At 42.6% G+C, this 23908-nt stretch overlaps 6 protein-coding genes across 7 annotated transcripts in view; 3 read left to right on the top strand and 3 right to left on the bottom strand.

Moving 5' to 3' along the window:
- Positions 1-14470, bottom strand: part of LOC142021763 (uncharacterized) — a 38819-nt gene extending 24349 nt beyond the window's left edge. The window contains exon 1 of the mRNA XM_075010935.1: positions 14344-14470. The gene's annotated coding sequence lies outside the window, so the exon portion shown is untranslated. The remainder of the gene's footprint in view (positions 1-14343) is intronic.
- The window catches only part of LOC142021747 (histone H1-like), a 61876-nt gene extending 38589 nt beyond the window's left edge, over positions 1-23287 (top strand). Inside the window, exon 2 of one of the 2 annotated variants that reach the window (XM_075010914.1) lies at positions 22500-23287. In XM_075010914.1, the coding sequence (XP_074867015.1) occupies positions 22500-22528 (29 nt within the window). In that variant the 3' untranslated portion in view covers positions 22529-23287. Of the gene's footprint in view, positions 1-3856; positions 6035-22499 lie in introns of those variants that run through there. The other variant, XM_075010897.1, reaches the window with a different exon arrangement.
- Positions 148-3994, top strand: LOC142021825 (histone H4). Its single transcript, XM_075011043.1, has one exon. It carries the CDS (start codon positions 1355-1357, stop codon positions 1664-1666), a length of 312 nt encoding a protein of 103 aa, XP_074867144.1. The 5' UTR covers positions 148-1354; the 3' UTR covers positions 1667-3994.
- Positions 13820-14455, bottom strand: LOC142021782 (histone H2A.J). Its single transcript, XM_075010975.1, has one exon. The coding sequence runs from the start codon at positions 14453-14455 to the stop codon at positions 14066-14068; it is 390 nt and encodes a 129-aa protein (XP_074867076.1). The 3' UTR covers positions 13820-14065.
- Positions 14748-15501, top strand: LOC142021812 (histone H2B 8). Its single transcript, XM_075011018.1, has one exon. The coding sequence runs from the start codon at positions 14794-14796 to the stop codon at positions 15172-15174; it is 381 nt and encodes a 126-aa protein (XP_074867119.1). The 5' UTR covers positions 14748-14793; the 3' UTR covers positions 15175-15501.
- Positions 16992-18420, bottom strand: LOC142021771 (histone H1-like). Its single transcript, XM_075010948.1, has one exon. It carries the CDS (start codon positions 17769-17771, stop codon positions 17124-17126), a length of 648 nt encoding a protein of 215 aa, XP_074867049.1. The 5' UTR covers positions 17772-18420; the 3' UTR covers positions 16992-17123.
- Positions 23288-23908: the final 621 nt, after the last annotated feature.

Genomic DNA, 23908 nt, shown 5'->3' with positions numbered 1-23908 from the left:
TTTATGGAGTCTGTTTTGGTAGGGCTATGTTATGAAGAAGTGGGTCTGTCCCAGAAAAGCTCATCACTTAATAAATTATTTTTTAGTCTTTAAAGTGCTACTAGACTGTTTTTTTTTTCCATAGTTTATAGAGTACCACGACTATCTCTCTGTTACTATTGCACAAATAAGTAACCATACGAGAAACGCCGATCACAGTGGGGAGATGCCGGAAGGGAAGGGCACAGATCTGTCATCCGATCCCGCCTGCGGTCTCTATGCCGCCGTTTCTGGCTCTCTCGCCCCAGCCCCGACGCTGACTCAAGTTGCGGAATATGGCGGCAAACGGCAAAGACAGGCCAAGAGGGAAAAGGGCCTGCCCCGGAACCTGATTGGTCAGATTTTGCCGCAGTCCCCATATACTGGAAAGCCGGAGGGGCGCCCCTTCAGTCCGAAGCAGCTGCCGCCGCCGCGTCACTGTGACGTAGAGACTAGCGGCAACGGAGTTTGGAAGTAACTGGCATTTTAAACAAAGGGCGGAGTGGCCCAGTAGGAGAGGAAAACGGGCTAGGGGATCACTCCGATTGCAGATGGTCGGGAGTGAGACGCTGTCGCGCACGCCAACTATGAGGCAGAGTTACAGGGATCGCCTGGGGGGGTGGGGGTAGCGTTTCCTTATTTACTACGATCTTAAAAAGATACCGTTCTGGAGAGAGAGTGCTGCAATCACTTATCAGAGTGGCAAGACGACCTTCATAGTCCCCAACGGACTTTTCCATTTCCTGATCAAATTTCCCTGTGCCCTCACCGCCGTCCTTAATTACAGTGCAATGGCTGCGGGTTTTCAGAAGGGAAGCCATTCCTAACCAGGTTGCGGTTGAGGCAGCCAAGTAACTGCTGGGCTCTAAAAGTGACAGTTAAAATTAGTAACAGAGAGGTAGCCGTGTTAAGCTGTATTCTACCAAAACAACAAAGCAGTTATGTAGTACATTAAAGACTAACAGAATATTAGGGGATGATCTTTCCTGGGACAGACACACTGTAGATAATCCCACGAAAACTCATCACCTAATAAATTATTTTGTTAGGCTTTAAAGTGCTACATGACTGCTTTATTATTTTCTTAAACGAAGTAGTTATAAATGAAAATTTAGAAGTATAATTTCTTTAAAAAATATTAACCGCTAGGAAGCCGCGGGGAGTGTAACTCTCGCAGTAAATGCAGACCGACAGGTGGGGGGGAGGGCACGCAAGAGAGGCGGTCTCAGAGCCCGCCCTTTTCAGTTCTCAATCAGGTCGCAACCCAAACAATATACTAGGATTTCATGCAGTGTTTTCTTAAGTTTGGGTAGAGAAACTCTTGTGCTGTTTTACCATGTCTGGTCGCGGTAAGGGTGGTAAAGGGCTAGGGAAAGGAGGTGCTAAGCGGCACCGTAAAGTTCTTCGGGATAACATCCAGGGTATCACTAAACCAGCTATTCGGCGCTTGGCTCGACGTGGGGGGGTGAAGCGTATCTCGGGCTTAATTTACGAGGAGACCCGCGGAGTGCTGAAAGTTTTTTTGGAGAATGTTATTCGTGACGCTGTCACTTACACTGAACATGCTAAGCGAAAGACCGTAACGGCTATGGATGTGGTCTATGCTCTGAAGCGCCAAGGTCGCACCCTCTATGGCTTTGGTGGCTAAACAGCTTATTCCAGTCAACAGAACAACACAAAGGCTCTTTTAAGAGCCACCCACGCTTTCACTATAAGAGCTGAGTTATGTTCGTAATGTTAAAAAAAATCTAATTGTATTTGATGTTGCTTCAAGCCACAATTTATGGCAGAATAAATTAATATTTAAGATGCTTCGAACTCCTTGTTGAATAATTAGGTTTTTTCGTTTTTCATACGTTTCCGTTTAAAAGCAGAGATTTCTATAAACGTCAGAGCCTGAGCGCCTGCCATAGAACCCCTGCCGGAGCGCGGCGCAGGGATCGGAGGCCGAACCCCTGGTGCCAGAGTCGGAGCCCCCGCGGCTTCCCGCACCACCTCCCCGAGAACGGTGCCGGAGCTCGAGCCCCTGCCGCAGGGCACCTGCCGGAGCGGTGTTTGTTTTTAAAGACCACAGTAAATAAGGAAACACCGCCCTACCCCAGCTGTTCCCTGTAACCCTGCCTCACAGTTGGGGTGCGAGACTCCTCAATCCCGACCTCCTGCAATCGGAGTGCTCCCCCGGCCCGTTTGCCTGTCCGAGTGAGACACTGAGTCCTTTGCATAAAATACCAGCTACTTCCCAACTCCGTTGCAGCTCGTCTCTGCGTCCTAGTGGTGGGTCGGCAGCGGCTGTTTCGCGCTGGAAAGGAGCATCTCCGGCTTTTTAGGATTTGTGAGGCTGCGGCAAAATCTGACCAATGAGGTTCCCGGCAGGTCCCTACTTCCGCATGGCAAGTCTCAGCCGTTCGCCGCCATTTTCCGCAGCTTGAGTCAGGGCGGGGTCTGCTATGGGAGAGCCAGACATTGCGGCAAAAAGAGCGCCGGCGGGAGCGGAGCACGGGGCTGTGCCCTTCCCTTGCTGCGTCTTCTCACGGTGATCGGCGTTTTTGCTTTTGTTAGTTTTTGTAAACAAAAACGCGGTTGCACAACAATGGCAATGTTAGATTTGCTGCCAAAAATCTCGGACATTTTATTCAGGGAACTAAACTTTCTCATGCCAGCGAGGGGGAGAAACCAAGGCTGTCGGTTGAAAATGGAAACGGATTTTTTCCCTCCTGTTTGGAACGGGAGATCACTCTAGATTCTGATATAGAAATATGTATTAATTGCCTTCATAGTTGCAGTATAAAATTATGAATCTTTAGACCAATGAAACGGGAATGAACAGATGAAGTAACATAGCATCCAGTTCCAATTTGGCTTCTGCTGCCCTCTCCTGGCTGTTTCAATTAATTAGTTGAAATGGATGGAAATTTTGAATTGGTCATCACCATCTTTCTGTTTTTACTTCTAGTATTTTGACACTGTGAATCTCTGATATTAGAATTACCTATGTGTTGAATACTATTTTCTTTTTTTCCCATTGAAAAAAAAATGAAGTAGAGATTCAGTGTATGTCTCCTTGAACATATGGTAAATATGAAATATGGCTTTTGATTTGATTCTCTTGTTTGAAATACATACACATTTTGATGTAAGTTCCTCATACTCACCAACTTACTGTGGCAAACCAGCATCAATATGTTTTGTGCTGGAGCTTATTTAAAGAATAAAGGGTGTGGGGAAGAAGAGAAAAAAGATTTCAAATGTCAGTTCCTCTTCATTTCTCACATTAAAATGGTGGATAGGGCACTTGACAGGAAATTCACAGCTGTAGCAAAAGAAATGCACCCATCAAACACCTACCCATAGTTTAATACGCATCCACATGTTCCTTATTTAATTACACTATTTTGATATTCCTTTTTTTCTGATAAACCTCTCAGAAATATTTTCTCCTTCTCTCCATCATGATTTTCATACTAACTCCCAGGGATTAGATTTACTACTTGAAATGTTAATGCAAGGGCCCCTGTTGCTTAATTTTAAATTAATGATATAACTTCAATTTATTTAAATGGAAGGAGAATATAGGTCTGTGAAAACTGTTCCATTTCATAACTTATTTCATTACATTAATTTCCATCTAGAAAATATATTAATGTCTGACATATCAAAATAAGGAAATATCTGACAGCTTGCAGAATACCATGGGTGTCCAACTGGAGGAAAAGACCATACTGAAAGAGAAGTTAAAAAAAAGTTTCCTGTTAGGTTGAGGGGATGCACTAGCAGGGTCCCACAGGGATCAGTCTTGCATCTGTTACTGTTCAACCTTTCTGTGTTCTGAATAATGCAGTGGAGAGTGTGCGAATAAAATCTGCAGATGACACCAAGATGGGAGGAAATGCAAGCACTCCAGGGAACAAGATTAAACTTCAGAATGATCTTCACAAAAGAAAGAAATGGTCTGAGATCAACAACAATAAAAACAAGTGCAAAGCTCATTTGCATACTTGGCTTAATCTAATTCTTGACACACACCCCTTCTGACCCTCTAGTCTCTGATTTTCTCACCTTGATTTTTTTTTCTCATTTGTCCACCTTAATTATTGTTTTTGGTTCTCTGTGCCTTAAATATTGAGTCTGTTCTGGTATGGCTATGGTCTGAAGAAGTGGGTCTGTCCCACGAAAGCTCACCAAATAAATTATTTTGTTAGTCTTTAAAGTGCTACTTGACTGCTTTTTTGTTTTGAAAGTGCAAAATACTTCACTTTGGAAGGGAAGATCTAATTCACAGCTACAAGTTGGGGAATACTTTGATATGTAGTGGTACTGCTAAATGGTCAAAGCATTATGGTGGCTCACAAATTGAATGTGAGTCAGTGGTGGCTAATGAAATTAAGGCATGTGTGAGATGAAGGGAATTAGTTGAATTTGCCAGTAGAGTTGTGTGGTTTTTGCTTTGCTTTGGTTTTTGTTTTCTTAAATTGAGAGTGTTCTGCAAGAAAGAACCTGCCATAGGAGGAAAACTAAATGTCACCAACCCCTCTTCTACCTCTAGCTTTTTCTTTGCCACAATTTGTGGGGTCCTTTGCCAGCTGGGCATCCTGATCTTCGAGGCTTCCACCCAGGCCCTAGTGTGGACTTGCTGAGAATGCAGCCTAAATTGCCATGATAATGAAAGCCAGGAAGGAAACCAGCAGATGTGAAAGGTTTCTCTTTGTGATTCCCTCAAATTAGGAAAGACACCTACAGGACGAATATCTCATCTACAGATCAGCCAAGAGTATGAGGACTTCATTGTCAGGATGCAAATGGAGGCTACTAGCTGACTCCAGCTAACTGCAGCAGCATAAGAGGAAGAAGAAGAACTGGCTATTCTGAGAAGAGGAGACTGGCTGCTGAACACCTTGAGCAGAAGACAATATCCACCCAGAACCCCTGTCTGAAATGCATGATGTTGTACTGACAACAGGAGCAGACTTCAATGGCTCAGGAAGAGGACTGATTTACCTCCCATTTCTGGAAGGCTCATAACTAAGGCTACAATTTAAGCATGGGTGTTTTTACTAAAATACATGGACAGGTCATAGGCAATATGCCTCTGACCTGTCCGTGACTTTTTGTATAAATAACCAGGACAAAATCTTAAGTGCCTTGGCAGGGAGGGCAGGGCCCCTCGATGCAGCAGGTGCAATGTGAGGGAGTGTGGGGTTCTGCTGCTGCTGGCTCCTGGGTGTATGGGAGAGGTAGACTTGGGCCCTGCTTGGGGGCTGCGGCCATCTGGAGCTCTGTTGCTGTTGCAGGGGAGTGGCCTGGGGCCCCACCACTGCTGCTGCTCTAGGGAAGAAGGTGATCCAGTTCTCTAATGTTGCTGCTTGGGTGTGATTGGCACAGTAGTTTGAGGCACTGCTGCTGCTCGTAGATGGCTGTTCTGGGGAGACCAGCTGCCTGTTAGGTGGGAAGGTATGGTCAAGTGCACGAGATGCTGCGCTGGGGCAGTTCTACCAGATGCTGTAGAAGTCACAGACGTCCTGGAAAGTCACAGAATCAGTAACTTCGGTGACCACCATGAAAGACTTGCAGCCTTACTCAAGACCACTATGCCCTAGATGAGGAGATCGAGTGCTGGAGGTTGGGGACTCCTTTCTGAGGGGAGTGGAGGTATCCATCACCTGACCTGACATGATGTCCCAGGAGGAGTGCTGCCTGCATGAAGCTGGCATCCCGGAACAGGTTGCTGAGGTTGTCTGTCCATCTGATCTCTACCCCATTGTGTTCATTGACATGAGTACTGATACTTTCTGGTATGGTCCTGAGCAGAGTAGCAGTGACTACATGGGTTTGGGAGCTAAAGCAAAGTAGAAAAGGTTGTGGGTGGCGGGTTTTTGCCCATCCTCCAAGTGTGCATAAAGCCCCTGGAATAAATACTTGCATTCTGGAGACACAGATGGTATCAAGAGGAGGGCTTTGTCTTCCCCACTATGAGATGTAGTTCCAGACCAATGATCTTTTGGCAGAATTGAGATCCACCCGACCTAAAGGAGAAGAGCATCTTTGCACTGATTTGCTTGTTTGGAAAGGAAAACTGAAAAGTAGGTTAACAGATTGTGAGAAAAGCTCACAGGCAGACATACCAAAAAATTAATATTAGCTGAATGTTAGTTGTTGTTAGGAATATGGTTGCAAAGCAATTAGGCTACAAAAGCAACAAGAGAGAAATCAGTGGGGGAATCTGCTCAAAATCTTACATGTCTATGTATAGCTGCAAGGACTACAGGGGATAAATAGGAAAAACATATACAATAAATTGAGACATGATTGGTATCACAGAGAGTTAATGGGATATGTCTCAAGATTTGGTATTGGTACAGAAGAATACAGGTAGTTCAAGAAAGACAAGCAGAGTACAAGAGAGGAGATATTGCATTATTCAACAAAATATATACATTTGCTCTGAGGCCCAGAAGGAAGTGGGAGGCAGACCAGCTGAAAGTCTCTAAGTAAAGACAAAAAGGATAACAAACAGGCATAGCATCGTAGGCTAGATATACAGTAGACTACTAAATCAGGAACAGTGGGTGGAGGAGGCATTTCTAGAAGAAAAAACAGAAATATCCAAAACACGAGACCTGGAGGAAATGTGAGAATTTATCTACCCAGACATTTGTTGGGAAGGTAATATGACAAAATACAAAATCTCCAATAGATTCTTGAGGGAGTATTGGGGCAATCTTTCATTTCAGCAAATGGAGGAAGTGTAAATAAGGTGGTTATTTTTACATGAAACAACAATAGCAACATACTTATTACAATATAATTCCCTTGTCTGTAATATCTATGAAACCAAAATGAAATTTTCAACATGCTAGAATAAAGAGGAAGCTGGACTTGACAAAAAATACATACCTCCAGGAAAAGCTGTTTGGCCCACAGATGTGACAGATACATGTAGCCTGTAGGAGGCACACTTACCAATTTGAAATACTCTAGTCACTTTATTTCAAATTGTAGGTGGAGAACTGAAAACAAGTGATTTCCTCAGCAGTTACAACAGAAATAAATGCAGTAATTGCTGCCATTACAAATCATTGGTCCCATTGGTGGTGTGTATTATCTGCTTTAGTTAGACTGAGGCACTTTTAAGTCATTGTTGTTTACACATTGCGTTTGTTAATGTTTATGAAAATATGGAGGAATAAATTCATGGGGGGGTGTTGAAGCCACATCAAATGTAAATTCTTTCCATTCAATAGCATTCATTTACTTTATTTATTATCATTATCTGTGTGATTTGCAATAGTAAAGACAAGGCTATTTATGCAGGAGTGCTCTGTAATTTTTTTTAACATGATCTTCCCCCTTACGCCAGCAGCAGAAACTGGCTTTAAAATTATCATGATTGGAGTCATACGGATTCCTCCAGTGTCCCTGATGTAGGTCTGTGTCACTTTGTCTCATAAATTCCAAGCATGATGGTGTCATGCCCATGGAAGGAGACGTGACAGAAGCACACCTGCGGGATGATGATTTCCAGAACTAGGACAGCACTTTGATTACTAGGAGCTAGATTCAAACAAATGCAGCTCTGATGCTACTCTAATCTGCGCCAGAGGCTCCACTAGTCCACCATTGTCCCCTCACCTTTGACTGTTCCCTTAAATAAAGGTGGGCCAGACCTGAAAGATAGGCCTAAAAATACTGAAATACAGTATTTGTCAAGCAATTTACCACAGGGATAATTTGCTAAAAATAAATGTTATTGGCCACACAAACGTGCAGGCCAGTTCTAAAATGTAAACTTGAGAGTATAGGAATTCACTACTTAAGAGACTTGAAATGTAAATTGTGTGCATTTCAGTTTAATTCGTCTTGGTTCCTGCAGGAGTATTATACATGTAAAAAGATCTAGAAAGCAATGAACAGTCACAGAGAAATAGCTATGTTAGCCTGTACTCCAACAAAACAAAGCAGCAGAAATGTAGCACTTTAAAGACTAACAAAATGATTTATTCGGTGATGAGCTTTTGTGGGACAGGCCCACTTCTTCACATCAATTTAATTTCCAATACAGACTGACATTTATAAGTACAGAAGACTGGAAAAAAATGCAATAAAAACTGACAAATCAAATAGGATTGATGAAAGGGGATTGGGGTAGGGGGATGTTAATTGTCCTGTCTGAGATAATTATGAGCATCAAAGGAAGAGAAGCAATCCTTGCAATGCATGAGGTAGTTGATGTCTCTCTTCATACCACGTGTTAATGTCAAATTTGAATATGTACTCTAACTCGCAAATCTCTTGCTCTAATCTGTTGTTAATTTCTTTTCATTCCAGAACACAAATTCTCAGGTCTTTAACAGGATGGCCCACTCCATTGATGTGTTCACTGACCGGCTGATGTGTATTGAGTTTCCTGATGGCTGCTTTGTGTCCATTCATTCTTTGAAGAAGGGTTTTGCCTAGTCTGTCCAATGTGCATAGTGGCAGAGCATTGTTGTCACGTAATAGCATATATAATGTTTCTGGAAGTACAGGAGACTGTGCCTTTGATCTTGTAACTAACATGGTTAGGTCCAGTGATGGTATCCCCAGAATAAATATGTGGACAAAGTTGGCAGTGGCGTTTGTTGGAAGGAAGAGTTGCAGGATTAGTATTACTGTGGTGTAGTATGTGATTGTTGGTGACAATTTTTCTGAGGTTAGGAGGTTGTCTACAGGAAAGGACAGGTGTGTCAGCCAGAGCCTTCTGGAGTGTAGCATCTTGATCCAGAATAGGTTGGAGATTTTTAATGATGCACTGCAGGGGGTTGAGTTGGGGGTTCTTGTGCACTTGTCCTATTTGATATGTCAATTTTTATTGCAATTTTGTTTGTTTGTTTGGTCCTTTGTACTAATAAATGTCAGTCTGTATTGGAAGTGAAATTGAGCTGATGAAATGGGTCTCTCCCACAAAAGCTCATCACCAAAGAAATAATTTTGTTAGTCTTTAAAGCAAGGAGCAGTTCATTACCTTTAGTTGTCCTGTATTGTGATTTTTATACTAGGAGATGGAAGTATGAAGAGGAGTCTAAGTCAGTGTAGTCAGAAATACTTCTGATTATTTTTCTCGACTTATATCACATCTAAACTCTAACTCTTTGTATTTACCTTTAGGTCAAAAAATAGATCTTTGGTTTTGCTTTCCCATGCAATCTAAATGAATATTTCACCACTTACTTATTTATACAATTGTCCCTTTTGTACTCTATGAGATCCTTTTTCTGTTAATGAGTATTGTAATCTGCCATTTGCACCTTTTGAACAGTTGTCCATTTTCCTACCTTCATAATCTTAACAGATACAAAGTATACATGATGGAAGAGAACCCAGTCAGGTAAAAAGTGCTTACTACCTGGGGATGTAATAAAATTTGAAGGTAGCTGCCACAAGTATATTCATACAAGACTAGGAAAAGCACACCTAATCTTTGGAGGATGTTGACAAGTTTGGGCAGGGTTCAGAAAACGGCACAAATGATTTAAGGCCTGGGAAATGTACTTTACAAAGAGACTTGAGATAAAGTAACAGTGTCATGGGCTGCGTCTACACTATGAGACAAAAATCAATTTTATTAAACCTGATTTCTTAACGCTGGGTTTTAATCCATTTGATTTTGAGCATCTTCACCCCACATGGTCCCCCACAAAATCAACTTACTGTTACCACACAAAAAGTAGCTTAAATCAAGCGCTGCAGCAGTGTATTGTGGCAACCTGTCCCACAGTTCCCTGAGACCTCTAGCCTTCTGGTCCTGCACGTAGATGTGGGTATATGATGACATTTTCCCATATTTCATTCCCCTCTTTCCCCTACTGTGTTAAGTATGTTTAAGTAGACATGGGTGCTACACTGAAACTTGAATGAATTATTCAGTTATGGCTTGGGACAGCTAACAGACCCCAGATTACAGCCAGGTATGGACCTGCCAAAAAGGCCCTCAGAACAAGAATATTCCCTGCTGCAAGCCTTACTTTGAGAACTGTGGTAATTATATAGCTTACTACATTACCTTCATTGAAACACGTAGAGCTCGGGGTGGCTAAAAGACCCCCCAGCTACAGCCAGCACCCAATAATCATGACATTTGACAGCCCCAAAAACTGTGACCTCCCAGGGAGACCCACCACTTGCCCCTATAAGCTGTATGTCTAGGCTTTATTTTGGCCTTGGATATGGATTTAGGCCTCTTGGAAAGAGGACTCTAAGTAGACGTGGGTGCTACCCTGAAATTTGAATGTCTTTTTAGTAATGGCTCGGGGCAGCTAAAAGACAGCAGACATTTGGCCGCCCAAAAATCATGACCGTCCACAGAGACCCTTTAATTGGACCTGATTCTGGATTTAGGCCTCCTGTGAAAGAAGACTGTTAGAAGAAGATTATGTTTAAGTAGACACAGTTGCTACACTGAAACGTGAATGAATCATTGACACAGTTACAGCTTGGGGCAGCTAAATGACCCCAGATAAAGCCAGCTCCTTGGGCCTTTGAAAAAGCCCATATAAAATTTTGGTTCCAGAGGACAGCCACTCTAGTGACACAGTTTCTTCTTCCATGGACCGAAAATCATGTCTGCTGAGGGAGATGTCCCCTAGGTGGATAAAAGACCCCTGACAACAGCCAGCCCCTAGAAATCATGACTGCTGGGGGAGACATCCCCCAGTTGGCTAAAAGACATCCCCCAGGTGGCTCCAGCCAGACCCCAAAATCTTGACTTCTGAGGGTGACTCCCCACGGCTGCCTAAAAGAACCCAGACTACAGACAGCCCCCGAAAATCATGACCCACACTGTTCACAAGCTGCCTGGCACCTTGTGTCGCATGCCCTTCGATTGGTTCGGGGTCAACCCAGGTAATGCAGCTGAGCACGGGAATGTTCCAAACTGCAGTGCCTCCAGAGGGCAGGAAATGGGAGGTAAGTTGGAGCCAGGACAAAATGTAAGTTGCTGAAAAGAAGTTTCTTATCCAAGCACGACCCTCCCTCCCACAGACTAGCTACTATGTGATGAGGGTGATAGAAAGTTCCAGAATGTGTGGCACCTCTTGAGGAGGGGAGGGAGTAGATGCGGGGTGCAGGGCAACATGTCAACCTCTGAAAAGAAGTTTCTTATCCTATCACCCCCACCCACAGCCTAGCTGACACTTGGAGGGGAAGTGACTAGCAGCAGGCAGTGCCAAAAAAAAAAAAAAAAGGCAGCTAGCAGGGGTATACACAACCACAAACCCCAGCCACGCTACTAGCAAAGAAAAAAAGATTTTTCAGCCTCTTATGACCTTACATCTGCAGGCTTCCAGGTGCAGAATTGAAATGGTCTTCCTGTTGCCTCACTCCTCTGCACCTGAGAGCTGTGGAGATGGAAGATATCAGAGCAGAGAACTGTAGGGGATTGTGGGGCAAATACAAGACAACTAATGAATTTGATTTAAAACATGGCACATCCTCAATACCCGTGTGCTTGGTCCTGCCAAGAGAGCAGGGGACTCGACTCGATGACCTCCCGAGGTCCCTTCCACTTCTGTGAGATGTGTATCTCCATATTTCATTTTTTTATTCATTTGGAATTTTAAATTCAAGCAGAATGCTACACTGTTCAGGTTACTACAATTTTAGGATTTTGATATGTCAATTTTAGTGCTCCATAAATTGAGCTTATGGAATTTAAAGTGAGGACAGGTAATTGGAAAAATCAGGCTAACTGACTTAATTAATTTTATCTTGTAGTGTAGACAGCCTTGTTCACAATGTCTCAGCACCTACCTGGAGAGTTTTTCTTTGTTCTTTTGAGTTAATGTTATAGTAGAGGATTCTTAAATCTAGCAGGTATAAGCATAATGAACATGTAAGTAGAAGCCCATGTAAGGCACCAGCTTGTAACAAAGAGGGTAATTAGATCGGTTTCAGAGTTACAGTGGAATAATTTTTGTCTCCTGTATCTAGTCTCCTCTGCCCCGCACAAGAGTTCATTTTGGCAGATCAGCAAAATATGTAGCTCTGCAACACTTCATTGTAACTAACCTGGAAACATCAGAGGGAAAAGCTTCATTTTCCCCATATTATACTCTTTTGTGTTCTCTGTTCGGGACATTTTGTCTTAAGAAATAAATCCAGAATTATTCCTTTTAGAAAACTATACATATAAACTTAACAAATGTTGTAAGACACAGACACACACACACACACAAGATAGGTAGCTTGCAAATGTATGGTGTACAAGTAAATCTAAGTTCTGAAAAGTAAAAACAAAAAGCAAGCCTGTAGCACCTTAAAGGCGAACAATATAGCTTTTGTAGGACAGACACACTTCAGATCTGGAGAATCCTACTAACTGAGATGATGAGAATTTAGAAGAAAGATAGAACACCTTTGAAATAAAAACTGATGAATCAGTTAGATAGGACAGAAAGGAGGTGTGGGGGAAGGGGAAAGTAAAAAAGTGTCTGTTAAGTGGACTGCCTGGAGTTACTACTAATATTAAAAGTGGAAAAAAATTGTCCTTGTAATGCCTAAAGTAATTGGTATAACTTGTTGAGTCTGAGATACCTGTGAAACTTCAGAATAAATTCAGAGGTCTCCCTTTGTAATCTGGTGTTAAAGTCTCTTTAAAGTCTGAAAAACAGTATCTCAAACACAAGTTGTTGTGTCAATACAAGAGACCTAAAGGTTATTTAAATAACAGAAATCCTATCTAATCCACAATACACCTCAAGCCCATTTCCAAAGGTTGTCTCTGTGATGACAGAGGTCCAGTTAGGTAAAACCAAAGTGCAATAAATTGATGGCCTACCACTGACTAAGGACCATTCTATGTTTAATGAGACTCAAAGGAAAGAGGTTTGACCTCAGCGGAGACACAGCTGTTGTAAGACAGCAGAAAGTTTCTATTTCATATTAGGGCTACTTTTTTGGAAGATGAACTCATTTATATAGGATTTGAGATGTAAAAAGAGAAAGGCGGCTTTAAAATGAGGTGGTAAGCACAGCCTTCATCCACCAATACCACAGCTAAAAACCACCACTTGTGCAACCTCAGAGGGTTCCCAGCTCTCTACAATCAAAATCGAATATTTTGCTGATGAGTTTTGCTGGCTATCCTTCATCCCTCCCCTATAAAGCAGTAAAGCACTGCATTAAACATTGAGATAGACTATAAAATGCATAATGTGGGAGGTGGGGTTGAGATGGAATTTTATGCAGTTAGGGGGTTCCCCCATAGCTAGTGTTCTAGCTCAATAGGGCACATAGATCCATCGAGGCTGCAGTCCTGGTGTAGGAGAGGAATTGACACAGGGAATAGTGATATATTCGCTCAGGAACTCTGTATTCCCCATGAAAAATAGGCGCACCTATTGTCTTGTACCTACATGGGGCACTCAATACAGGAACCTCAACACTGCTGGCAGCCCCCAACACCAGGCCTCTTGAGAATATTAGTATGAATTCTGGACATGTGAGCTCAGAACCTAGTCATTTTCCAGGGTGTACACTTGGATCTTTAAGTAGACAAAGTAGGATAGCATGAGAAAAAGTGGGAAGCACCAAGGTTGATTGGGAGGGATAAGGAAGGAAAACTCAAGACCAAAATACAAACAGCTAAGGAGTTTGAAAAGCCCACTGATGTTTGTTTCCTCTGAGAATGTGTTTTTGGACCCAGTCCCCTGGGTACTAGTGGAACTAGTTTGGGGTGTCTTTTTCACCTTCAGTTTCATTAAAAAAGTCAATCGCAGAAACACTTTAATAAAGCACAAAAAACCTACAATTTATGAGTTTTTTTTAAACTCTGTATCTGTTGCTGTATTTGTTGCAAGCAAACCTCTTCATTTTCTCTGACTGACTTTTCCGCTTTTGAAGTAATCGATCTCAAAAACAAGACACCAACAAAAACTGCATACTCACTTCTTTAAAGCCAAAACACAAATAATTTAGCTCTTTTAAGATCGCGTGGGTGGCTCTGAAAAGAGCCTTTGGGTTTAGTTTTTTTCCTACTTTAAGTAGAATATGACTTCGCTTTCTTTTTAAAGAAGTTTCACTTGCTCTTAGCTTTATGGCTTTCGGTTTTCTTGGGTAGCAACACAGCCTGGATATTGGGCAGAACACCACCTTGAGCAATAGTAACCTTTCCCAGCAGTTTATTGAGTTCCTCATCGTTGCGGATAGCGAGCTGCAGATGACGGGGAATAATCCTGGTTTTCTTGTTATCACGAGCAGCGTTTCCAGCCAACTCCAGAATTTCAGCGGTCAGATATTCTAAAACAGCTGCCATGTACACAGGCGCGCCAGCACCTACTCGCTCAGCATAATTACCTTTCCGAAGAAGCCGATGAACACGACCCACAGGAAACTGCAAGCCAGCACGAGAAGAGCGAGACTTCGCCTTAGCCCTGACTTTACCACCTTGTTTTCCTCTACCCGACATCGCACCACTGCTAAACACACCAACTACGTGCTACAGAAACAAGAAGACTAACAACATAATGACGCAACTGTTCTTGCCCTTTTATCCCTTCTCCCGGGTGGCCTAGTGAATCATGATTGGTTGAAAAATGTCCCTGTGTGAGGCACCAATGAAGACGAGGATCTCACTTTGACCAATTGCTGTCTAAGCTCGTTGCCCTAAGTTTCGTCTAAACGCCAATAGAAAAAGAGAAAACACAATCTGCTGATTTGCATAGCAAACCTATAAATATAGGGAGGAACGGTGGGTTTTTTTCTGATTTCTGTCTGGTAGAGTTCGAGCTATACGTACTTATTAAAATGCCTGAGCCGGCGAAATCTGCTCCCGCTCCAAAGAAGGGCTCTAAGAAGGCCGTTACCAAGACCCAGAAGAAGGGGGATAAGAAGCGTAGAAAGACTAGGAAGGAAAGTTATTCAATTTACGTGTACAAAGTGCTGAAGCAAGTTCACCCGGACACTGGTATCTCGTCTAAGGCTATGGGCATAATGAATTCATTTGTGAACGATATTTTCGAACGTATCGCTGGGGAAGCGTCTCGTTTGGCGCATTACAACAAGCGCTCTACCATAACTTCCCGGGAGATCCAGACAGCTGTGCGCCTTCTGCTGCCTGGGGAGTTGGCCAAACACGCTGTGTCTGAGGGTACCAAGGCTGTTACCAAGTACACCAGCTCGAAGTAAAGATTATTTGAAAGAATGCTAACATCTGTAACTCAAAGGCTCTTTTCAGAGCCGCCCACCTATTCTGTAAAGGAGCTGTAGCACTAAAGCATAGGGTTTTTTTAATTACTGAGGTGTTTTCCTTTTTTATGTTGTGTTAATTGTTGATGCTGGCAATATTAAAATAGTTGTAGGTTTTAAAAGATTCTATTGAATCAAGATGCACATAAATACAAGAAATATATTCGAATGTTTTGAAAGGGAAAGTAAAAATATACGTTGTATATGTCCTTTATTGTTGCTTTCTTTTACTTTCAGATAATAAATGCGTGTTAGTACTTTTCTGTTTTCCGTTGGTTACCTGTCATTTTTCCTGAAAAGACTTCCCCGATGAAATAGTTAAGGATTTGATCTATACACCTTGTTTAAATGACACATTCTCATCTCGATTACTATTTTTGGTTCCCTATCCCTTAAATACTGAGTCTGCTCCGATGTATGGCTATGGTCTGAAGAAGTGGGTCTGTCCCATGAAAGCTCACCTAATAAATTATTAGTCTTTAAAGTGCTACTTTCCTGCTTTTTTGTTTTCATCTCGAAAACATTTGAAGAACTGTTATACCTCTTTTAGCGGACAAGATTTGCATGAATAGTTTTTTCGGACTATACAGTAATCCTGAAAAAAGTCTTGGTTCTAGAGTATATTTAGTTATAGAAGTAAGAAAAATAGCCAGACAGTTTATGTAAGCACTGTAAATTAATCTAGACACATTCTCGATCGTCCTTCATGTACCTTTAAAAGAGAGAGAGAGAGAGAGAAAGAAAGAAAAGTGTGGGGAGGTGTTATGGATTGTCTACCCAATCAATCTGAAGGGAAAGTTCACTTCCTCTTCATCTTTCAAAATCATGTCGAATTAATACATGAATGGAAATATGAATTTGAAAAAAATCTCTATCCGTACCTGTTCTCCGGAACTAGTATTCCTATGCCAAGGAGTCATAAATGATCCTTTCTCTACCGCTGATGCTTAAGAACTGGAAGGGACCTCAAGAGGTCATCAGGTCCAGTCCCCTGCCCTCACAGCATCACCATCCCCGACAGATTTCTTTTTTTTCAAATCTAACCTGCTTCAGACCCTTGAAAGTCCCCCTTAAGGACGGAACTCACAAGCCTGGGTTTACATCAGTCAGTATGATGATAAAGAGAGGAATTGGAAACATCCAGAAAAAACAGATTTCAAAAGGCGGGAGTCAGGCCCAACCTGAATTAACCAATGAAGATGTACGTGGGAAATGTGTTTGTTTTGAAGCTGTACAAGTACCAGGATATTAGCAAAACAATGCAGGCGAGGTAATACCATATAGAGAACCCCCAATGCTGTGAAACAAGCTTAAAAGTATTGTTTCGCGCCCCAGCTATTAGAAGATAAGTATTTCAAAGACGAATGCTTGAAATGGGAGTGGAAATAAGGAAAACAGGGTCCTTCGGGGAGCGAGAGTTTGAACGATAGAGCACTCAGTTTTGGTGATAAATGAGGTCAGTGCAAGAGAAAGGGGGACAATACCCCTTTCCCATGGGGGAGAGCGCGGGTTTTTCAAAACTTTGGAAGGATCCAATAAGATTTCGCTATATATTCGCTATCGTCCAATCACCGAGGACGAAAGTGAGGGGGCGGGGGGGAAGGGTGCTGTCCTCTCGTCAGTGTCTTTGTTGAATGGCCAAGCCGCTATTGGTCGAAATAGCTGAAGCAATGTCAGGGCACGCTAGTGGCAGGTGGGCCCCCGCCCCCAAGCAGGGGCTATTTGACTACTCGGGACAGCGGCACGGAGAGTGATGCTGTACACCGGTACTTAGTGCCCAGGAAGCCGTTTACAGGCGACCCCAGTACAGCGATTTTGCTCTTTTTCTGAAAAGGGGGGGGGGCTCTTAAAAGAGCCGTTGGGTCAGAAATTTCCTATGACAAAAACGTTTATTTTTTGGGCGCAGCCTTCTTGCTTTTCGCCGCTGTTTTGGCCTTAGTGGGTTTGGGCTTGGCAGCTTTGGGTTTCACCGCCTTAGCAGGACTCTTTGCTGCCCTTTTGGGCTTGGCGGCTTTCACTTTCTTAGAACTCTTAGCTGGTTTCTTGACGGCGGCAGCTGCAGGTTTCTTCGCTTTTTTCGGGCTCTTTTTAGGCACCGCCGCCTTTTTGGGCTTCTTGGGGGCACTAGCAGGTTTCTTGGTAGCTGCCTTCTTAGGCTTTGCCGCTGGTTTTTTCTTGGGCGCCTTCTCTTTAACTTCTCCCGGCTTTTTGCTGAGTTTGAAAGAGCCTGAAGCGCCAGTACCCTTTGTCTGCACCAAGGTGCCCTTGCTCACTAGGCTTTTCAGTCCCAACTTGATGCGGCTGTTGTTCTTCTCCACATCGTATCCTCCAGCGGCCAGAGCCTTCTTAAGAGCGGCCAAGGACAGCCCTTTACGCTCCTTAGAAACGGACACCGCCTTGGTGATTAGTTCGGTCACACTGGGACCTGAAGGTTTGCGGGCTTTAGAGCTTCCTGCTGCCTTTTTCGGTTTCTTGGTAGAAGCCTTCGTCCCCGGAGCGGAGACAGCCGGAGCCGCAACAGGCGCTGTTTCCGACATGCTGACAAGCGTTTTCCACGAATCAAAAGTAATTGGGCTGGTGAGGGTAGGTCAGATGCCTGAATTTATAGAGAAGAGCTGCTCTGTGATTGGTACGTTAAAGAGCCCGCCCAGCTGCAAGCCAAAAAGGGCTCTTCTCGCCTCTTTGTTTGTGTTTCTTCAGAGTTAAAAAAGTGTATTTTTTGCAAAATATCTATTACCAAATTTCCCTGTTTCTTATGTGGGTGAAGAGGAAAGAGGGTATTTTCTTGCAGTAGAGTTTCTTGTTGGAGAGAATAAAGATGAAATAAAGAAGAGCCAATAAACCTTGATACTTAGAGCTGGAGAGAGCTCTGAAGAGGGAAACTTTCGATTTTTGCTGTAAATTGAAACTTTATCGTTTGCAATAAAAGCACAACTACAATGACATGTTTTTCTTTAGAGGGTTTTCTCCACCTCAGGGTATACAGCCAATTATTTGAACGTATGTTGTCAATATAAATTGATTTTGAAAAGAAGGAAGTAACACAAGCTCATCTCTGAACTGGCAGACTGCATTAAGAACTGATTCCCTTATCCAAATCCTTTATCTCCCCAAAATACTAAATTCTGTTGAAATAGTCCCTCAGATACTGCCACAGGAATCTGACTGAAGACTTCTTTCATGCCTGGAAAATAAACAAGTAAGTATCTGGCTATAGCTGTCCAGGTACTTTAGTAAAACAAAAAGGTCTTTTTGATGATCTTTGAATGAATTGTTCCTAATAAAACAAAATAACTTATTTTCATGATATTCACTAGCAAAACTAACAACAAATGAAATGTATTAGTTGTTTTTAGATTGAAAGAAAATAAAGCTCTATGTTTTATATAATTATTTAATAAGCTTTAAAGCAAGCCCCCATTTAATAATAATAATAACTAACATAAAAGATAATTTTCTATGTAAATGTACTGCTTTGCAAAACTAGCTTCTACAAACTGAATAATTCATTTCTAAAGTTATCTAACTGTACCCATATTGTATCTGTATTTTACTTTGTCTTCATGTAATCTATGCCTCTCTTTTCAGGAGGAAAAAAATGGCAGGAGAGAAGTTTAATCTTTTCCATGACAGTATTTCAATGTACTTTAGTTTTGTGTTTGTTCAATTTTATTTCTCAAGAAGAAACAGAGCCTTTAAATTAATTCAAAGAATCTTGGCAGAGTAAATTTAAAAACTCCAAAAAGAGAGGCTGAATTGTTACTATCCTAGGATACAGGTGAGACAAAATGTGAGGAATTGCAACCTCTCTTTTCTCTTCTGCAATAGTCACCAAGAGTTACTTTTGATTATATTGATTTTAATCAGTGAGACCTAGGCCATAAACAGCTCCTCAGGTACAATGAAGAAATCTGAAAATGTGGTAATATGATAAACAAATTTAAAAATACAGAATAACATTGGCTAGACTGTAACAGGTGACCAGCAAAGGTTACTGTGAAGAAGCTCTATTGATTATTGTAGAAAATTAAGCTTCTCCCTACAATATTTACATAATACCATGGACAGGGCCTAAACTAGTTTAGAAATAATAGATGAACCGTAAAGAAATGCCAATTTGAAGTGAGAAAAATAATGTATCTCTTCTAGTCATTTTCTAAGAGAACACATATGCAACATTTTACTATAAAGTGGACATTACTAGAAACAGTAAATGAAAGCTGTGAAGATGAAAAAGTTAAACCTTCACCACCTGTGTTTCATATGTAGTCATGATGTTATCCTACTCTGTTTCCATGTTAAAAATGTTGAGTGACTGAGATAAATGTGAGCTCTGAAATGCATGATAAAAAAGTATCACCCAGAAAAGACACTGTAAGAATATTTTTAGAATATCTGTTGTATAACTGAAGCAAAATAAGTGCAATATGGATGAAAGATATACATGGGGAATATGAAATTGAAGTAAAATATATTAAAACTATTAATCAAGAGAAAATATATAATCCCTTTCCCATTGTCAGTTATTTGTTCCCTGAATTTTAGGGACAGAGGTCAATAATGTTTTGATTTAGGTCTATCTGAAGTAAGATGAAGAAATCTAGAACAGATTTTTGTTGTATGACAGTAGCTCTTACGGCTCCCTGATACCTAGCAATGGACTTTTGTTAGGCAGTGCAAACTCCCAGAGGATGTGTCTATGCAAAAAAGCTATTTTGGAATAAATAAATCACTATTTCAAAATCATTTTGAAATACCAGATGTCTTATTTCAAACTCTGTAAACCTCATTCTGGTTGCTTCTACACATGCCCGTTCTTCTGGAAGGGGCATGGTAATGAGCAGCCTGGAAGATGTTAATAAGGCACGGTTGTAAATTTCCTGGGCCTCATTAGCATATGGCCACGTGATTCGGAGTCCAGAAGAAGCCTCTTCCGGACTCTAAAACACAAAAGTAGATGTGCAGCCCATGGGGATCTTCCAGAAGGAGGGTTTCTTTCTGGAACATCCCCAAGGGCTGCACGTCTACAGTGTGTTTTGGAGTCTGGAAGAGCTTCTTCTGGACTCCAAATCACACGGCCATATGCTTGTGAGGCCCAGGAAATTTACAACCGTGCCTCATTAGCATCTTCCAGACTGCTCATTACCATGCCCTGGAAGAAGGGGCATGTGTAGAAGCAGCCAGAATGAGGTATAGCGCCTGTTCCAAAACAGATACAGCAGGGTCTCAAGATTTCGAATTTAATGTTCACAAATTCAATTATTTGGGAGTAGCCAAATGACCACTTCCCTTGTGCCACGGGTAGGGGTGCAGGCTGCCGCTGTTTCCATGGGGCTCCAGGGCATGGAATACTGACAGCCACCACCTCCCCTGGGGCCCCAGCAGGGGCGCCAGCAGCCACCACTACCCCCAGGGCTCCAGGCAGGAGCTCCGGCAGCTGCCGCTTCCCCCAGGGACCCGGGCATGAGCTCTGGCAGCCGGGCTGCCGGGAGGAGCCATATTCCCGAAATTCAACATTTGTGAGGGTTTTCAACATGGAACCCTCATGAATGTTGAGACACTACTGTATAGGGCTGTATAAACAGGGAATAGGGGCTATTTTGAAATAGGGGACCTCCAGCCCCATCCATGGTGACCCGCTGGCCAATTAGTGTGGAGACTCTAATTCAAAATAGCTGAGCCCTATTTTGATATGTATTGTGTGTCTAGATGAATTATTTTGAAATAAGCTATTCTGGAAGATTTCTCCTGGAACAGCTTACTCTGAAATAACCCTGCTGTGTAGACATAGCATACGGAACAGTAGCTACATCAATGAATTTCCGCTCTTCATGGGTTTCTTAAGTTTGCCTACACCTTTTGTTCCCAGCAGCCAATTGGAAAAGATTATCCCCCTCAAATGATAATAAATAAACAAAATAAAATAAATATTATTAATCATAATAATTAATAATAATGATAAAGAAAGAAAAAAACAAACAAGGGAAAAATGATTTTGTTTCACTCATTCTCCTCCACACTGTGTTTACAGTAGAGTCTCAATATTCGTGAACCTATGGTTTGCGAATTCAATTATTTGCGAGCAGCTGGATGGCTGCTTCCCTTGGCCCTGGGCAGGAATGCCCCAGAAGCCGCTGCTTCTCTGGGGACTCTGGGAAGCAGCGCCAGCAGCCAGGGCTGCCATATTTGCAAAATTCAACATTTGTGAGGGTTCCCAACATGGAATCCTCATGAATGTTGAGACCCTACTGTATTGGAGAGGTCAAGCCACTGAAAATAATAGAGGGAGAGAGGGCACGTCTTAATATGAGCTCTAGTGTTGTCACTTTTGCACTCTAGAAAGCACAAGTGGTTTCTGTGAGGCTTGGAATTAGACACAGGCAGTTGTTTACTCCTATTGCCAATGATTATATCCCTTCACTTATTTGGAAAGCGGAACATGTGGAAATTTAAGATTCACAGCTCTCATGTTCTGAACTGACTGAACTGCACCATGGCTACTTTTGTTTGTGGGTTTTTCTTTCCTTCTCTCTCCTTCAATATCAGGTATTTGTGATGAAGGAAGATGTCTTGGAATTGTGAGTAGCAGAATACAGATTCCATAAGGACAGTGCTTGATTACTCTATAAAGGAGTTAGAATGTAGCCGTGTTAATCTGTACCTTCACAAAATGAAAAAAGCAATCCTGTATGATTGTAAAGACTAACAATATAATTTATTAGGTGATGCATTTTCATGGGACAGACCCACTTCTTCAGATCTGGAAAATCCTGATAAATGATAACTAAGAGAATTTGACAGAAAGATAGAAAAAAAATGTGCAGAGGCCCAGCAGCTACTGATTTCTGTTTCATCCATGCGTGGCACAGCAATATGCAGCAGTGGGCTTCTACAGGAGGTAACAGAGTGGCATGCCAACATCCCTTCCCTGCCAGAGTACTGGAGCTACAGTCTGGGAGAGGAGTCCCCAACATTTCTTTGAACCCCTTGACTTAGGTAGGGCAGCAGTGGAAAGGGAGCTGTTGCCCAGATGCTAGGGATCTCCATAGTAAAAACGGGTTCCATGGGTCTGCAAGGTAACTCATCATGAATACTCCTGGCTGTGCCCTAAGCAGGACTTGAGGTCAGCATGTGTCAGTGCTTCTTGATTTTTGGCTGAAGACCTACAAACCCCGCTGTGCTTGTCTCTGCCTTCTGCTAGCCTTGCTGAGTGCCATGTCTGTGGAGCACCCTGAAACTTCACCATCTCCTCCTTCTCATTACAGGTTCCCTACTGTGCAAAACAACCTGGTGACCCCTAAGTGACTGGTCAAGCTCGGGCATGTGAGGGTGAATTGCATGGACACTTGAACAACGCGGTGAGGTATGTGGGATGGAGGCAGGGTACAGAGACCCTTTTAAAATACTATAAAGAAATATGCCTCAGCACAAAATGGCTAAAACATTAACCCCAGGACAAGAACTGAGGAACCGAGTAAACTGGGCAAGTCTAAACCAGTTAGCACTGGTATTTACTGGATTGCATACAGCCTGCATTAACAGCAGTGTGTAACTTCAGCAGCATCCACATCCTCTCAGCCTAAATTGAAAAACAGGAAAGACCATGGCCTCTGACCCATCAGCCCAGAGGAGCCAGCTGCGTACTTTAACAAGGAAAAAATAAGTATGAGATATATAGTTGTGCAAAATGGGGAGGGGGGGCTGAGGGTGGCTGCATGCGAAGAGAAGCAGAAGCAACCAGGCTGTGATGTGTCAGTCCTCGGGTGGAGCCAGCCAACGGCAGGATTATAAAGGGGGGCTACAACGTAAGGAGGAGGAGGAACTCCTGAATCCTGGAGAGACTGGGTGCTGTCTGCAACAAGGCCTGATCACCCTTTGCCGCTCCTCCCGCCTTCTCACGAGTTAGATAGAGTAGGGTGTGAATACCTAACGGTACCATGAAAATCTGTATTAGTAGTATAGCTAGCTGAAGTAACATGATGCAACGGTGCGTCTTATTGCTGTATCTGCTTAACTATGTAAGTATATGCTCTCAGTAAATGCTCTCATTAACTCTCTTTGTATTCTGTCTATTTGTATCCTGTCCGGTGGCAAGTCTGTCTATATGTTGATGTGTTTATGTTTTAGTTTCATGAGCCTGTAAGGGTCACATGTAAGGCTGAGGCAAAGACGCCCCAGAACCCCCAAAAGGGCTTTGACCCAATGACCGGGAAGTTCTGAAAGCAAGCTGCTTCAGCTGGGAAGCGTGATCTGCTGAACCTCTGTGCTCTACAGGACAGAGTGTTGTTTGTGTCTGTATGTCATACCCTCCTATTAACCCTTAAGTAGTCCCATCCCCTGAAACTCGAAACTCTCACTTCTTGGGGATAGATAACAGCTCTTAGAAATTGGGATAGATAACAGCCAATGAATTCCACCGACCCGTGGGCTGTTTTAGATAACTACTGGGAGTTAGAAAAAGCCCAGGGGGTGCTTCTCTTTCTTTCCAGGAGTAATCCTATTCCTCCTGTTAGTAGTGTGGTGTAAGCCATGGCTATAACTACACCAGTTTTTTAATAGCAGAATCAATCTCAGTGGTGCGGGTCATCACTGAGAAGGAGCCCTCCTTTTTTCCCAGTTCAACACTTCACTCACCTCCACCCTTATTTAGGACTTGGAGCACAGCTTATTTGCT

Source organism: Carettochelys insculpta, chromosome 1 (assembly GCF_033958435.1).
Source record: "Carettochelys insculpta isolate YL-2023 chromosome 1, ASM3395843v1, whole genome shotgun sequence".
Classification (NCBI taxonomy): domain Eukaryota; kingdom Metazoa; phylum Chordata; order Testudines; family Carettochelyidae; genus Carettochelys; species Carettochelys insculpta.
This window is presented reverse-complemented; position numbering and strand designations above follow the sequence as displayed.

Coding starts and splice junctions, on each gene's coding strand:
- LOC142021782 (XM_075010975.1), bottom strand. CDS start 14,455: ATGTCGGGTAGAGGAAAACAAGGTGGTAAAGTCAGGGCTAAGGCGAAG.
- LOC142021812 (XM_075011018.1), top strand. CDS start 14,794: ATGCCTGAGCCGGCGAAATCTGCTCCCGCTCCAAAGAAGGGCTCTAAG.
- LOC142021771 (XM_075010948.1), bottom strand. CDS start 17,771: ATGTCGGAAACAGCGCCTGTTGCGGCTCCGGCTGTCTCCGCTCCGGGG.
- LOC142021825 (XM_075011043.1), top strand. CDS start 1,355: ATGTCTGGTCGCGGTAAGGGTGGTAAAGGGCTAGGGAAAGGAGGTGCT.